The sequence below is a fragment of the Cricetulus griseus genome, chromosome 4 (genome assembly GCF_003668045.3).
Source record: "Cricetulus griseus strain 17A/GY chromosome 4, alternate assembly CriGri-PICRH-1.0, whole genome shotgun sequence".
Classification (NCBI taxonomy): domain Eukaryota; kingdom Metazoa; phylum Chordata; class Mammalia; order Rodentia; family Cricetidae; genus Cricetulus; species Cricetulus griseus.
Window position 1 is genome coordinate 90,486,681 of NC_048597.1, and position 16,235 is coordinate 90,502,915.

Here is a 16,235-nt window from a genome sequence, read left to right on the forward strand (position 1 = left end):
CCTGGCCATGCCAGTTAATGACAAATTAGACAGCAGACTGTTCTCAGCCTTGATGTCTCCCCAAATCCTAAAGCTTACTTTTAAAGACAACCTCAGTTAGAGAATCTTGTTAATGTAGTTGTGCTGACTGAAACCAAGGACATTCGGGACACTGTCCAGAACACAGCTTCTCTCATCACCACTGACTGCCTAGGTTAAGCTAGAGGAAGGGACTGCTTATGGCCCAGGCACTTGACTTCCAACAAGCAAAAAGTCATTGGAGTAGTGGATATGCCAGATGCTGCTTCTAACCCATCCTCATACCTGCTGGCCTTGAGCTTCATGGCTGCTGGCCGGACTGTCGGAGGTGGTGAAGCAAAGACTTCCTCCATGAGTTTCCGAGTCACTTTTTTCTTACACAGTAATTCAGCCTCATGGCGAGTGATTTTATTTTCAAGCCCAATGAGATCAAATATAGAAAGATCAGTTTCCTTAGAAGAAAAAGAAATGAGAAAAAAAAATGTGTAATAGGTGGCAGAAGAAACACCTGACCAACAGTCAAAATCTGCTACAAGGTAGGAGTCTACTGAGCTCTGTTTGACATGGTATGCCAAGCCCTCTCATGCTTGGGCTTAGGTAAGATCATGTCTCCTCAAAGGGCCAGACCTCCTTTTCACAATGGAACAACAGCTGTTTGGCCTTTCCCAGTGTCATGTTCCTATACTGAGGGACAACCTGGAGCTGCAGAACAGCATACGCAACCAAACAATCATCACCTGAATAGTGTGGAGACAAACAGCAATCATCCCCAGTGGGCAGTTGTGGGCTCCATGTGCTGATCAGATTGTGGGAGTGACCCCCAGTAAGGCTTATTGGAGAGACTACTCAGTGCTAAACAGAGTTGGACCAGTCAGATTTATGGTCATGGCCCTGGCAAGAGCAAGTACCCTGCTTTCCACAGCATGACTAATGTATATGTCTTAGAACTTGAGATAACAAGAAACAGCATTACACTGAAGAAGATGAAAGACAAAAAGAGAGTCATCAGGTGGTTCAGATGCACTTTTTTTTTTTTCTTTTTTTTTCTTTTCAAGATGGGGTTTCTCTGTGTAGCTTTGTAGACCAGGCTGGCCTCGAACAGAGATCCGCCTGCCTCTGTCTCATATGAGTATTGGGACCAAAGGCATGTGCCAGCACCACTCAGCTCAGCTGGCACTTCTTTAAAGAGACAGACGAAATGGCTATGTGATCCAGCAGTTCACTTGAAGTGCACTCACAAGAACACTGAAAAGCCAACTATTAGGAATGTTCTCATCAGCAATACTAATAATAGCCAAAGACAGAAACCACCTATGCATCCATCAACTGATGAAAGAACAAACAAAATGTGGCCTTTCACAACAGAATGCTACCCAGCCCTTAACAGGAATGACAATCTGACATACTGCAATGAGGATGAACCTTGAAAATACTCTAAGTGAAAGAATCCAGATACAATTCTGTAAGTTATACAATACCAGGTAAGTACACAGACAGAAACTAGTCAGAAGGAGCTAGGACAGTGGTTCTCAACCTGTGGGTTTTGAACCTTTCAAGGGGGTTAAATTATCATTTCACAGTTGTCACCTAAGACCATCAGAAAACAGATATCTGCATTACGATTCATAACAGCAGCAAAATTAGTTATAAACTAGCAACAAAAATAATTTTATGGCCGGGTGGTGGTAGTGCAAGCCTTTAATCCCAGCACTCAGGAGGCAGAGGCAGGAGGATCTCTGTGAATTCCAGAAAAGCCAGAGCTGTAACACAGAGAAACTTTGTCTTGAAAAACAACCAAACAAAATAATGATGATGATGATGATGATGATGATGATGATGATGATGATGATGGTATCGACAACAACAATAATTTTATGGCTGTGGGTCACCACAACATGAGGAAGTGTACTAAAGGGTCACAGAATTAGTAAGGTTGAGAACCACTAAGCCAGAGACAAGAGGGGTTGGAAATTGATCCACATAACTATGTGGATTCAGAAAGCACTATAAGTCCTGCACTACTCCTCCAAATCTTCTTTCTTACCTTCCAGAACTCTCTCTCCAGAACTCTGAGAATTAGAGAGGCTGACCGATACTGCAGAGAGCCTGCTGCATAGGAGGAGCCTGGTACCCGTGGCTCTACCAGTCCAGGATGGTTGCAGATCCGCTGTAGCCGCGTCAAGACACTCAAGACACTGACAAAGTGCCCACTCTTCAGAGCTTCCTGAGTCCTGCTCATGGAGAAGAGGCAAACGAGTTCGGTATCAAGGGCAAATGTATGTTCACCATTCAGTCTCATCATCAGTGACTTTCCTAATCTCAGAAAACACAGGAACTGAGTTAGTAAATTAATTATATTGCACATTCAAGTCTGTATTTGCACACGGGTCTATACTGAGTCATCCACAGAGCCAGAATTGTCTGGGTGAGGATAGCCCAAATCTCAAGGAAGGACTGTTCCTTTGTAAAGGAGCCATGTTTCAATAATATCAGAGTAAGTGCCCTGAAAGAGGAGAAGCATCCTAGGTATAGTTAGATGTGTGAAAAGAATCATTAAGCCAGAAGGCAGGATCAGAGTACCCCAGAAAGCATATCCCCTGATCCTGCAAGGAGAGTACACAGTGGTAGATGAGATGCTGAGCAGGGCACAAGCCAGAGCCTGCTGCAGTATCAGACAGAGACCCACCCTGGTCCAAGGTGCACCAGGACCAGGGAGCTGCAGTATGGAACTGAGCTTTTGAAAGAGAAAGGGGACTTCCAGGGCAGGTAATGAAGAATGGCATCTGGAGAGATAGAGAGGGATGTAGAACCATGGTGAGATGACTGCAGGTTCCCAACCCAAGCAGCTCATCTAAAAGGTGTATAGAAAGAACTGGGCTCAGGAAGTAGCTTGAGCTCCTTGCAGGAAATGCCAGGGACAACTCAGGTATACAACAGAAAAGAGGGAATCCTGAAAAACACTGCCAGCAGGAGATGCCACAGCAAACCTAGCTTGGACAACAAGAAAGTGAGACACAGCCATCTCTGAGTCCTGTGGTAAGGGTCTCTGCACAGGGTTAGGCACAACAATAGAATAATAAGCAAGACAGAGTATCCATCTAGCTTAGGGGATTAGAAGTGGAATGTGATATTTTAAAACAGATGTCAAGTTTGGCTTTGAGTGGGCTAAAATTGGCATCTACTTCCCTGAGTTCAAGAATGATAGATGTTGCCAGGGAAAGGACATGCACAAGCAGGTAGGAGCAGAAAGCCAGAAACCATGAGGAAGGTAGAAGGTGCTTGATTTGGTGTTCCAATGCATCAGGACAGTACAATACAGAAATGAGGACCTACCTCAGGTTTTTGTCTGGTGGTTTGAGCACCTAATGGTATCCAGAAACCTGGTTACCAAGTGCAAAAATGGGGTCAGGATGCACAAAAGCTTAACACACTAACACTTGAGTTGTGGCTCAGAGAGAAGAAAGGAAACATGTATAAGTCTCACTGTCATTCTACTCAGAGCAGGTGTCTCAGAACCAGCCAAAGAGCATTAAGACAAGATGTGCTGGATCGCATGCCATAACCTCTTACACCTCCAAGAAAAATGATATCATTCCCAAACACAAGCACCTCACTACCCTGTGGGCACAGTCACATATCAACAAGCTAAATTCCCTAAACAATGATTCGTTAGAGCTCCTAATGGAGGGCAACCTAAGTAACTTAAGGGTAACTGAACCATGTTTCCCATCTGCTGGCACCTGACCTCCACAGAAGCTCCATTCCCTTACACAAAATTACTTTTCACTAACTATAACTAGTGCATCACTAAGCTCAACAAAAGAAGATGCCAACATCTTGCTGAAGTATCTGACAGAAACCAGTGCTGTAGCAACATGGCTAACTAGTTTCCGCTCAAGTAGTTTCCACAGTATTTGGAGGGTTGATCACAGTGAAAGCTTTGAGGGTGCATTCACTTGCTCCTCTTCCACATCAGATGATAGACTGAGAGTCTCTTACCAAAGACTACCTGGGAAACAGTCTGTAAATGAGCAGCCATTCATTCTTATACTCAATCCCAAAATTTCCAGTAAGCCTTTTAAACATGCTGCAGCAATGCCAAATCATTTCTTGAGGGCATCAAGGAAGCTACACACTACTGTAAGAACTTTAGAAATATATTACTTTTTCTTAGAGAATCACATAAACCCTGTGCTAAGCAAACAAAAAGTAGCAGGAGGCTGGCCAGGTTGCTAGTAATGAATGGGCCTTGTGCCTCACTGCCTCCGAACTTTGGTACAGGCTATACCATCTCTGCCTATGGCTAAGGTCTCTGCCTACAGCTAAGGCAAGTGCTTACAATATAGCTTTGGGTATATCTGATCCACAGAGTAACCCACAGCACCACATTATGTCCCTACTGAGTGGGAACCTGTAAACCAGATAAATGAGACTAGACTGATGAATATGGAGTAGGTCCACATGTCAGAGACTGCTACCATGTGAGTTCATAATAAGCACACATGTGATTCTTCTCAGTTGAGTTGCCTTTAGAGTCGAGAGAGTAGTGTCTAAGATCTGAGAACTACCAAGTTTAAAATTAACATCTGTTTGAATTTTATTTCTACAGTTCTTGAATTTGTTTTAAACATAACACACCATAGGAAAGTCATGGAGAGGATTCAGAGGATCCAAGTTGAGCCCACTAAATGACATTTGGGGCTACCAGGCAAGAGTTGGGAGATGACCTATTTAGGTTACAGGATGCTATAACATGACATGGATATTATACCCCACTGATTTCCTTCCAGAAAGACCATACTGACCTGGCAGAGCAGTGGTTACTTTCAAAGAGTAAAATGGTCAATGAGTTGAGTTCACACTAACCACCCAAGCTAATGCAAGAAGCAGCAGGCAGCAGAATAGACACCAAGCTACACAAATGGCAGGTTTACAGAAAAGCATATCTAAAGGCTGAGTAAACAGGAAGCAGACTGAGTAAGTTCTGGAGACTGCAGAGCTCCTGGTTGCTTCACTGATAGGCACACTCACTGAGACAACAGGGTGCACTGCCAAGGGGCAGGTGGGTAAACCAGCACTTACCTAGGCTGTAGGATGACATCCTCATACAATGCCTTTTGCCGACTGGAAAGGCGGCACTTTAGAACATGCTCATACTTCCTGGTCAGCTGTTTCTCCACATCTCTCTTGGTTCTCCTCAGAATAAATGGCTGTGTGACCTAGAGAAAATAATAGCCATTTTCTCCCCAAATAATGCCATGGTGTATTTAGCAGAAGGCAAATATGCTTTAAATGAGCCAGCTGCAATCACTGAAGCAAACATACCCTGTGTAATCTTATGACCATTTTGTGATAGTAATCCTGGTTTTCCTCATTGGGAGCCTTCAGGGGGAAGCTCAGGTAAGGCCTGGAGATCCCAGGAATGAGAAAGTGTACCATGGTCCAGAGCTCCAGGAAAGTGTTGTGCAGAGGCACATCAATCAGAAGCAGGCGTTGCTGGCTACAAACAAAATGGGACAATGTTGGCACTCTGAAACACAAAAGGAGGCTGCATAACTCTTCTCTATTGCAATGTGAGATGAAAGTGAAGACAGCAACTCTACGTATGTCTTCAAGGAAAGGACAGGCACAGTGACACACACAGCACTTGGGAGAAGGGAGTAGGGCCAGAGGCAGGCAGACCTCTAAATTCAAGGCCAGCCTGGTTTACATAGAGAGCTCCAAGCTAACCAAGACTACACAGCAAGACCTTGTCTCAAAGAAAAGGATTGAACAAATGGACTCTGTGTGTCTCTTAGGTCCAACATGCTGTGACAAAGGAGATGGAAATTCCTTTTCACTACCATTGATACATGTATGCAATGATTTAAATTTAAGAAAAATCCTTAGGTAAGAACAAACAACACTTGGAGATTTGGAAAAGACAGAACACTTGAGTGAGGTCAGACCTCTGCAACTTGAAGATGGCTTCCCAATGCCGCTCAGTCATGCCCTTCACCCGCTGCATTTCATCAATGACAAGGCATTTCCATTGCACCCTTGAGAAGGCAGTGTAGCCCCTGAAGAACTGCTTATAGGATGTGATGCAGATGTGGAAGCTGTTGGGCTCAGTCCACTCCTGCAATACAGAAAGAAGGCCCCTGTCTTCCCTGAAACCATCTGTAAGACACTGCTGGGCAATCACACTCAGTCAACCTACATACATCACCAGCAATCCGACCCATTCTTTACAACAACTACTCAAGAAAAAGTCCAAGATATTCTTCTCTGTTATTCTAGAGCCCAATGGACTTTCGTTGACAAATCAGGCTGCTTTAGAGGCACTGGAAATTATCACTGGGAAAACAGATTACCAGAGACAACCCTAGCTTTTATAGTGTATAATCTAAACAAGAAGGGTAAGGAAAGCAGATGTCTACATTGCAACTAACTGCAACAAGATTTTTAGCGCAACTGGAGAATGAGCTATGGTCTAATGCATCCTCTCTAAAACTCAGAGTGAACTGATCTACACTGTGGCAGCATTAAGACTTGGACCTTCTCAGTCCCTAAGAATGAGTCAGTGCTTTGTGAAAAGATAGCAAAGATTCATGTGAAACCCTTCTGCATTTCTATCTGCCCAAAGTAAGCACATAGCAAGAAAAGTATCATCTCAGAAATTGAAACCAGATCCTTGCCAGATGCCAAACTTGTCTGGAACATGGTATTAGACTTCCAATCTCTACAACTCTTAAGCAGTACATTTCTGCTCTTTAAAATTATCTTCTTTAGGTTTTTTTTGTGGGGGGGTATTTTGTTTTATATTTTTACAGCAGGAGATAAAAAATAAGACAAATGGTAAAAGAGAAAATGTACCACAAGATCCACCCTTAGTAAATTTTATTTGACATAGTGTCTTAACACTAAGCCAAAATTTCAAATGATGGAAACTGGTCTATACACATTCACTTGGGACCTGGCACTATTAATAAGCATTGGGGGCCAAAGGAAACTTGTATCTGTCACAAATATTCTTGTGAATAATCCACAGAAATCATTCAGAACTCAGTAGACCTTACATACTCCATTAAGCTTGTGAAAATCAGCTGTCTTGAGGTAGGATGTACCGCACTCTCTCTCCAGACAAGAACTCAGCTCTGAACTATTTTCCTTGCAGTACTGGGAACTGAACTCAACTCACACATGCCAAGAAAGTTCATATGCAGGCCAGAAGGGAAATGGAGCCTAAAGCCTAAGCAGCTTTCTCCCAGGAAACTGGGCATCCATCCTGTGTCCTCTATGCTTTTAGGGGCTCAATTTCTAGAACCACATATGCGTTTGGAGGCTTACAAAATAATCACATTAGGCAGCATGTAAAATACTCACAGGGCTGGAGCAGGAGGATCCAGTGGTTTAAGCCAGCCTGAGCTACATAAGGAGATTCTATGTTAAGAAATATTAAGATGTCTAGCTTTATTTCATGCTTAATTATTGTAGGACATGTGTGAGCTATGTCTGTGCAGGCATGTGTACACCACAACATGCATGTTAAGAGTCAGAGGACAACTTTATGGAGTTGGTTTTCTCCTTTATACCTTCACATGACTTTAGGTATCAAAATTAGGTTGTCAGGCTCATGCAGCAAGTGCTTTTCTCTGCTGTGCCATCTCTTCAGCTTCTATATACCATGTTTAAAAGATGCTTGGCTAAGGGTGTTCATTGGCATACCGCTTGTCTAGGATATGTGAAACTTGGATGCATCCCCAGCAGTGCAAAACAAAGTAAGAGAGAGGGGGTGGGGGCAGGGTGGCACTACCTGTCTCTTTGCTTTGAGTTCTCTGTGGCTGCCAACATAAGAAAGAGTTTTGAGGCCAGGACACCAGCGTTTCAACTCAAGCTCCCACTTGAGTATGTTACAACTCCTCATGACAACAAGATGAGGGCCCCAATTACCTATAAAAGAAAAAAAAAATCTGTGAGATCCAGGAACCTAAAGCTGAGTTTGATCAGAAGCTTATTAAGTATGTGGGCCATGGGGAAAGCTGACACCAAGGAAACAAAAACTATCCTCTAACATAAATACACTGCCCAGAATAGGAGGTGTGTCCTTGATGCACTAGGATGGGGTCAGGCTCTCCAGAAACACTGCTGAAAAGAACAGACAAAAATAAAACCAAAATCCACTGACAACCATATGAACTTTTTTTTTTTTTTTTTGGTTTTACGAGACAGGGTTTCTCTGTGGCTTTGGAGGCTGTTCTGGAACTAGCTCTTGTAGACCAGGCTGGTCTTGAACTCACAAAGATCCTCCTGCCTCTGCCTCCCGAGTGCTGGGATAAAGGCATGCGCCGCCGCCACCACCCAGCTCATATGAACTTTTATAATGAGCCAGAGAAATAACTCTTGTCTATTCCAGATATGGTGGTGCATGCTTTTAATTCCTGCACTCGGGAAGCAGTGGCAGGCAGAGCTTTATGAGTTCTAGGTCAGCCAAAGCTGCGCAGTGAGACCTTATTTTAAAAAACAAACTACTGACAACAAAAAAAGAACTTTTGTCTATGGCAAACAAATTCCCAAGACAAGAAAGCTGCTCACTTGGGACCTCAGACCCTGAATAATCCTTCCCAGTAGCAAATGCTCTGCAGCCCAAACAGACAGGCACCTCCTTAGGTACCTACTTCTATGTAGAGAATATCCAATTGACCCAGTAATTGACCTTAGTCTGAAAACAGCATTTTACAAGTCAGTAGGTGTAACCCAGAAAGAAAATTTCAATTTCTGTGCCATAAGTGAAATGAATGCAATTAAGGGTCAAAGACAGAAATGGCTGATTTAAAGATAAAGCTGCACTTCACATATCTATGGCCACTGTTGAAGCATGGCTAGTGATTCTGAAAACGAACTGCTCAAGAGAAAACTTAACGATCATTTCAACAGAAGTTTCAGAGAAAAAACTTAAAAGTCAATAAGTTTCCCCCCTTTTGGTAGTAGTGCTAGGGATCAGGCCAGGATCTCTCTAGACACCAAGCTGAAGAGATGGCACTTCCAGAAGACCTAAGTGTGATTCTCAGCATGTACAGCAGGCAGCTCACAACTGCCTGTATCTGCAGCTCCAGGAGAATCTCACACCTCTGGCCTTGATAGGCACCTACAAACACACATACCTACACTCAGACACACATATGTATACATAATTTAAAAAGCAAAAATACAATCTTTAAACTCTAAACACACAATCTTTTTTTTAAAGATTTTATTTATTTATTATGTATACAACATTCTGCTTCCTCTGAGCCATCTCTCCAGCCCTAAACATACACTCTTACAAGTAAGGAAACATGACCAAACCCAAAATGGCTTTCTCTCCAGAAAGTTAAACAGGATTAAAAACCTAAAATGGGGCTGAAGTGATGGCTCAGCAGTTAGGAGCACTACTGTTCTTACAGAGGACCCAGGTTTGGTTCCCAGCGCCCACAAGGCAGCTCACAGCTGATTTTAGCTCGAATTCAATGCCTCTCTTAGCCTCTATGGGCACCAAGCATCCATGTGGTACACAGACATTCATATAGGCAAAACACTCATACATATAAAATAATAATAATGGCTAGAGTTGAGCATGTGGGACACAGAAAAGACCTTGTCTAGCACTACGAGGCCCTGAACTCAACTCCCTGCCATAAACAAACAAACAAACGAGGTTGGAAAGGTGGCTCAGTGGCTAAGAGGGCATGCTGCTCTTGCAGAGAACCAGAGTTCAGTTCCTAGCACTGATGTCAGGTGGCTCACAACCTCCTGCAACTCCAGCTCCAAGTTGCAAGGATCCAACACTCTGTTTTGGTCTTTAGACAGAGAAAGACGGACATAAAAATAAGTCTAAAAAGAGGTAAATTCAATGTATAATATATCCTTATATCAAAATGTCCTTATGTAACAGGTACCATATACAATGAAAATCTTTTTTTCTTTCTTTTCTTTTCTTTTCTTTTTTTTTTGACAGAGTCTTGCTATGTCGCTCTGAATGGCCTGAAACTTCCTATATAGAACAGTATGGCCCCGAACTCAGTGATCAGCCTGTCCCAAGCACTAGGATTAAACACACATGCACGACCACATCCAGAACAGTGAATATTAAAAAAAAAAAAAAAAAAAAAAACCTCCAAATATGTAACACAAAATTCCATTCTTGGAAAGGCCCCAAGCAAGGAGCATCTACTCTTAATCCCAGGGGCAAGGCAGAGCAAAGAGTGGCAAGTTTTGCTAGCTCCTCCTCCTACACGTGGCCTTCTGAGACAAGCCACACCACCCTCTGCACACCAGACTCACTGGACAAGCCACTTGTGGTAGCACATGTCTGCAATTGTAGGGGAGGGAGAAAGGGATTCCCAGAACTCACTGGCTAGGCAGTGTAGCCGAAGGCAACTTCCAGTTTCAACGAGATCCTGCCTCAAAATATAAGATGCACATCAACAGAAGAAAATACTCATCCCTCCCACCCCAAACTCCCACTGCCAGATGAACCTGAGAGGCAGTCTGAGGCTGCTGCATTTTGAATAAGCATTACAATTCAACCTCCTGAGTGCTGGCGTTACAGGACTTCACCAGCATTCCCAACTGCCTAACAGTATTTTCAGTGTCTTGCCTGGCTCAGGTAAAAGGAGAGGAACAGAAGAGACCGAAGAAGTTTTCTTCCTCAAAGGCAACACACTCTGCTGGTGGAAACTGAGAGACTCTTACCTTCATTACATGCAAGATGAGCAAAGAAAGCAATGATCTGCACAGTTTTCCCAAGCCCAGCTTCATCAGCTAATATGCCATTGAGATTCTTCCGGTATAGCTTGGCCAACCAGTCAAGGCCTATCTTCTGATAGTCTCGGAGAGTACCATACAGCAAAGATGGAGCACTAAACTTCACCTATAGTGACAGACAGACCAGCCAAACAATGACAAAGCAATCAGCATACCTTCTCAGAGCCTAAATCTAGAGGCTGTATAACACACCTATAGGACAGTCCCAAATGATTTACAGAACAGAAGAACAGCAACTGCCTTTTCTAGCAATTTTTATGGAGCCTGTTGGGAGGCAGGAAAGATTTCCTCACCGCAGTTGTGACCCGGGCACTGCCCTTAGGGAGGATGGCTTCAGCTACAGCAGTAACTTCTGTGATGTCCTTGGTGTTGGATTTTCCAATGCTCATTCTCTCTGCAGCTTTAAACTGATCCATGATGAAGAGTGAGTCAATGAGAACTGAGTCCCTGCGGCTCTCCCTGTCACTAGGACAGTCTTCCACGTCTAGAACAATGAAACAGAGCTAGAATGGCTGTTTTATGAGCCTAAACACAGAAGGGGGGGTGGTGGCAACAAATGATAAGGAAGAATACAGAATCGATACATTTTTTTTCACTGAAATCCATTTTATACATCCACAATAACATGAATGACTCTTAGGAAACATCACAATCAACTATATCTTCCCCAACAGCCTGCTGTTCAGGAAATGGTTGTGTTGATTGGGAGACAATAATGTGGGCAGAATAACAAGTATCTTAGGTTTAATGATCTCCCTTCTACTACTATCACAAAAAGGAAAAATTAGAAACATCACCCAAATTTGGAAATAAGGAAAAAGTCTTTGTCTCTGACCCTACGCCTTGCTACAGAAGGGGACTGTGAAAGGTCCTGAATTCCCACAGGAGACCCTCTGACAACTGTCTCATGACCCAATGTTCCTGTCTTCCCTCTCACATGCTCTTGTATCTATCTAATAAGCAAAATAATTAGCATGAGAAAAGGACACACTGTTAGTCTGCGTATTCTGTGTATCTGTCTGGAATTAACCAGTTAATAAACAAGCGCAGAAGAGCCTATAAAAACATAAGCCACAATGCACATCTAGAAAAAAACACTTCTATTCCCTCCACAATTCACCCAGTGCTCTGATAAATGCACCAGGAAAACTGCATATAAAATACGCTTCTTTTTTTTTTTCCTGGCTCAAATTCTTTTGTTCTTTGTATACAGTCACACACAGGCTTTATCCTATCCAAAGCCCCAAGTCCTTGCCACAACTAACATGAACTGGAGAACTGTCCTAGGGTTCAATACTTCCAATTACTTACTCTTATTTAATGTCTTTATTGGCTTTCATTTTAAACATGGTTTCTTTACAACACTAAAAACATACCCTCTTCCCCACTTGACTCTTCATGATCAGGCTCAGGCTGTGGCCACTGAAAATTTGGCAGAAAGGCACCTTCATACAACTTCATCAAATCAATTAAGGGCAATTCAGCTGGAAAGGATGACAGGAAGAAACAAGATCATTTTATGACAACTGTCACTTAGCTAAAAAAGAAAAAAGCACTCAGAAAAGCATAGCAAAAAGACTGGATGGGTAGCCTGTCACACATACTCCTCTTCCTAAAGCAGTTGACACAGGCCTAAGACTAGCCATATTCATAGCTCTGCACACATCTGAAAATCCACTATCAAGAATACTCTGGCCAGGCATTGGTGGCGAACACCTTTAATCCCAGCACTCAGGAGGCAGAGGCAGGCTGATCTCTGTGAGTTTGAGGCCAGCCTGTTCTTCAAGAGCTAGACAACCTCCAAAGCCACAGAGAAACCCTGTCTGGAAAAACTGAGGGGGGCAAGAGAGAATACTCTGAAATCTGAAACGTCAGAACACCATTTCCTTACTGCTTTGGATTTCAAAGCATTTTGGATTCTAAGTTTTTAGATTAGCAATTTTCAACTTGCAAATTCTAAAAGTACATTTTAAAATTTTTTTTGAAAAGATTTATTTATTATGTACACAGTATACCTACAGCCCAGACAAAAGAGGGCACCAAATCTCATTATAAATGGTTATGAGCCACCATGTGGTTGCTGGAAATTGAACTCGGGACCTCTGGAAGAGCAGGCAGTGACCTCTGAGCCATCTCTCCAGCTCAGGCACTATAGAAAGCCATTGTTATGACCAAAGTCTAAATAATTCATGTCCCCTGGAGTGGAGAGAAGGCATAGCACCTAAGAGCACTTGCTACTCTTCTACAGAAGCTCAGTTCCTAATATCCATGTCAGACAGCTCTCATCATCTGTAATTTCGCTTCAGAGGATTCAATGTCTCTGTGGTCACTGAAACCTCATGCACATACTCACATGCAGACACACATCTACACATAAAGAAGAATAAAAATGTCAGGCAGTGGTGGCTCACGTTTTTAATTCCAGCACTGGGGAGGCACACGCAGGTGTATCTGAGTTTGAGGCCAGCCTGGTCTACAGAGTGAGTAACAGGACAGCCAGGGCTGTTACACAGAGAAACCCTGTCTCGAAAAACCAAAAGATTAATAAAAACAAAACAAGAATTTGTATCCAGAATATATAAGGAACTCAGTAAGTCAATTAAGGAAAATAAAACCTGTTTAATGAGCTCAACAGACACGAGAAAATGCACCCCACTGTCAGAGAACTATTCCTTCAAGTCACCAGGGGGCTCTACCTTCACCACCAGCTCCAAGGCTAATACCAGTACAGCATGCAGCTTGGTACAACCAACTGTATATGCTACATGATTCTGCAGGCCAGCCATGTTCCAAACCTGAGCTTATATAGAGCCATTTGTGTACAAACACCATAGAACAAGAGAATACCAACAGCAGCACTGTTGGAATCAAAGTAACCAACAATATATTTATGTGTGAAATGGTGTGTAGAATTGAGGTGTTAACAGACATACCCAACAATCTGGATGAAACTACTGAGCAGAACCACTGGACAATAAGAGCAAAGCACATCTTACAATCCCATTGTCAAGGAATTCTGCTTCAGTCTCAACAGTGGCTAGGAAGACTCACAGAGGTGGGAGAGGAGTTCAGGAAGTGAGCCACAAAAAAATATAGGTCAGCTGTGATCACAAGGACAGAAGTAACTCTGGCAGTACTATGCTGTTTTGTAGTATTTGTTTAACTATGCAAAGATGTGCTGAATGGTCTAATAAAAAGCTGAATGGCCAATAGCAAGGAGGAGGTATAGGTGGAACTTCCAGGCAGGGAGAATAAGTAGGAGGAGGAATTTAGGCTCAGGGGAAGAAAGAAAAAGAGATGACAGGGAGACACCAGGGACCAGACAGAAGACAGACACGGAGGAAGCAGGAAAGTGGGACATACAGATTGAAAGGTAAAAAGCCCCAAGGCAAAATGTAGGTGAATAGAAACAGGTTAAATTAAAAGAGCTAATGGAACAAGCCTAAGCTAAGGACAAGCATTCATAATTAATAATGTCTCCATGTCTTTATTGGGAACTGGTTAGCAGCCCAAAGAAAATGCCAACTACATTATGCCCCATGTACTGCCGTCATTTGTATCTGACATTATTTTCAAATGTTCCTGTGTATCTATTTGACATTTAATGAAAATATTTTCAGTATTATAGTGACAACCTACCTTCTTTGGCCAGATTAGAAAGTTCTGTGTGGTGGTCTACAAGCCCTTCATGTGCTTCCTCCTCTTCAATGGTCTCTTCTTCATCTTCCACTAAAATGGTTATCATCAGAGGTCAGGGACATGCAAAACTTCACTTGAACTTCTTAACATCACTAAATACTATTAGACTTCTAAACTGTTTTATAACTATTAAAGAAACTGAATGTTAAATTTTTTCAGGTTGATTCTGGAAACCATTGTTAAACAAGCAATAAATGGGAATCCCTTTCACTTCAGCCTGCCATTCATAGCCTGTTTCTTCAATATGCAATAGACCTCACTAGCTCAGAATGCTGGTAAAGTTTCTATCCACTGCATGGCCCACCACAGAAAAACTACATGCATACTTCCTGGGGTGTATGCTTTCTAGGAACTCATCACTGCCTACTACAAAGACGGGCCACAACCCAAACCAAGTGTGTGTCCAACCCTTAGCACTCCTGTGCTTCAAAAGCCATTAACTCAGACCAGCTTATACTCTTCAGCCCTAACCTCTCAGAGGTAAGAGGGCTGGCCAGCAGCAGTTCTTCAGCTGGCTTCTTCTTAGTCTCACTATTAGATCATCTAGCTCTTCCAAAATGCATGTGCATATGCACTGGACCAAACCAAGCCCTCTGAATATGGGTACCAGCTAGGTGACCAAGACAAGTCTATGGGACCTCTAACAGTGGAGCCAATCTTTATCCCTAGAGCACAATGGACTTTGGGAGCCCATTCCCTATGGAGGGTTACTATTGCAGCCCAGATACAGGAAGGAGGGCCTAGGCCCTCCCCCAAATGATATGACAGACTTTGAAGGTCCCTGGGGAAGAGTTGGGGGGTGGGCTGGGGGGATAGGTGGGGAACATGGGAGGATGGGAGGGCGAGGGAATGGTGTGATGGATATATAAATATTAGTAATTAAAGAATTTAAATAAAAAATTAAAAAAGAAGAAAAAAGAGCTCTCTGATGAAAATGGAGCCTTCACATAATAAACTTACATTGGTTGTGCTTAATCAAACTTGAATGGCTAATTTTCAAAAACATCACTGGAGTGATTTCAGAAGAAACAGCAAAAGGGATTTTTAAAGTATATTGCGAAGAAGAAGAAGAAGAAGAAGAAGAAGAAGAAGAAGAAGAAGAAGAAGAAGAAGAAGAAGAAGAAGAAGAAGAAGAAGAAGAAGAGAGAAAAAGAAATCCCTCCAGCTATCTTCTCTGAAAAAAAGAAAAAAGAAGGAATTTCATTCTGTCATTTCTCCTGAACTTGCTTAACAGAGTAGATGGCTCAGGAGAAAGAAACGTGTACAGCTGTGGTGGCCATGCTGACATCACAACTGGAGGACAGCCTGGGACTGTTAAAGGCTATATCAAAGAAACACAGTATTTAAGGTGACAACATTATCAGATGCCTATCCAGCAAAGAGCTCCTACTGCATCTAATTTCTCTAAACTAACCACTACCTAACAAGGGGATACCCCAAATCAGCTAGTCACAATTATAGTCTACAAAGAAAATCATCAAAAAAAAAAAAAGAAAGAAAGAAAAGAAAATCATCTAAAATCACTACACAAGGTTAGATGCCAACCCAAATAAATAAATAAATAAATAAATAAATAAATAAATAAATCTACTGCTGGCTGTGCTGATAAACATATCTAGCCTCCCAACAACAACAGGTAGCAAAGGAGAAAAAGACAAGAACTTAGCCTAAATCCTTCCAAGAGGACATTTATTTGGGTGGAGGCACCAGAATTGCTTCTGACCTCTACCATC

General features: G+C 42.6%; 1 protein-coding gene across 13 annotated transcripts in view; it reads right to left on the reverse strand.

Annotated features, from left to right (window-relative positions):
• Ep400 (E1A binding protein p400) overlaps positions 1-16,235 on the reverse strand; it is a 100,916-nt gene that overhangs the window by 42,231 nt on the left and 42,450 nt on the right. For all 13 annotated transcript variants that reach the window (XM_027415887.2, XM_027415888.2, XM_027415891.2 and 10 more), the window contains 10 exons: positions 14,443-14,532; positions 12,180-12,287; positions 11,097-11,287; positions 10,732-10,909; positions 7,814-7,950; positions 5,967-6,136; positions 5,344-5,518; positions 5,101-5,237; positions 2,063-2,249; positions 304-470 (listed from right to left, as the gene is read on the reverse strand). In XM_027415887.2, coding sequence (XP_027271688.1) covers positions 304-470; positions 2,063-2,249; positions 5,101-5,237; positions 5,344-5,518; positions 5,967-6,136; positions 7,814-7,950; positions 10,732-10,909; positions 11,097-11,287; positions 12,180-12,287; positions 14,443-14,532 — 1,540 coding nt within the window. The remainder of the gene's footprint in view (positions 1-303; positions 471-2,062; positions 2,250-5,100; positions 5,238-5,343; positions 5,519-5,966; positions 6,137-7,813; positions 7,951-10,731; positions 10,910-11,096; positions 11,288-12,179; positions 12,288-14,442; positions 14,533-16,235) is intronic.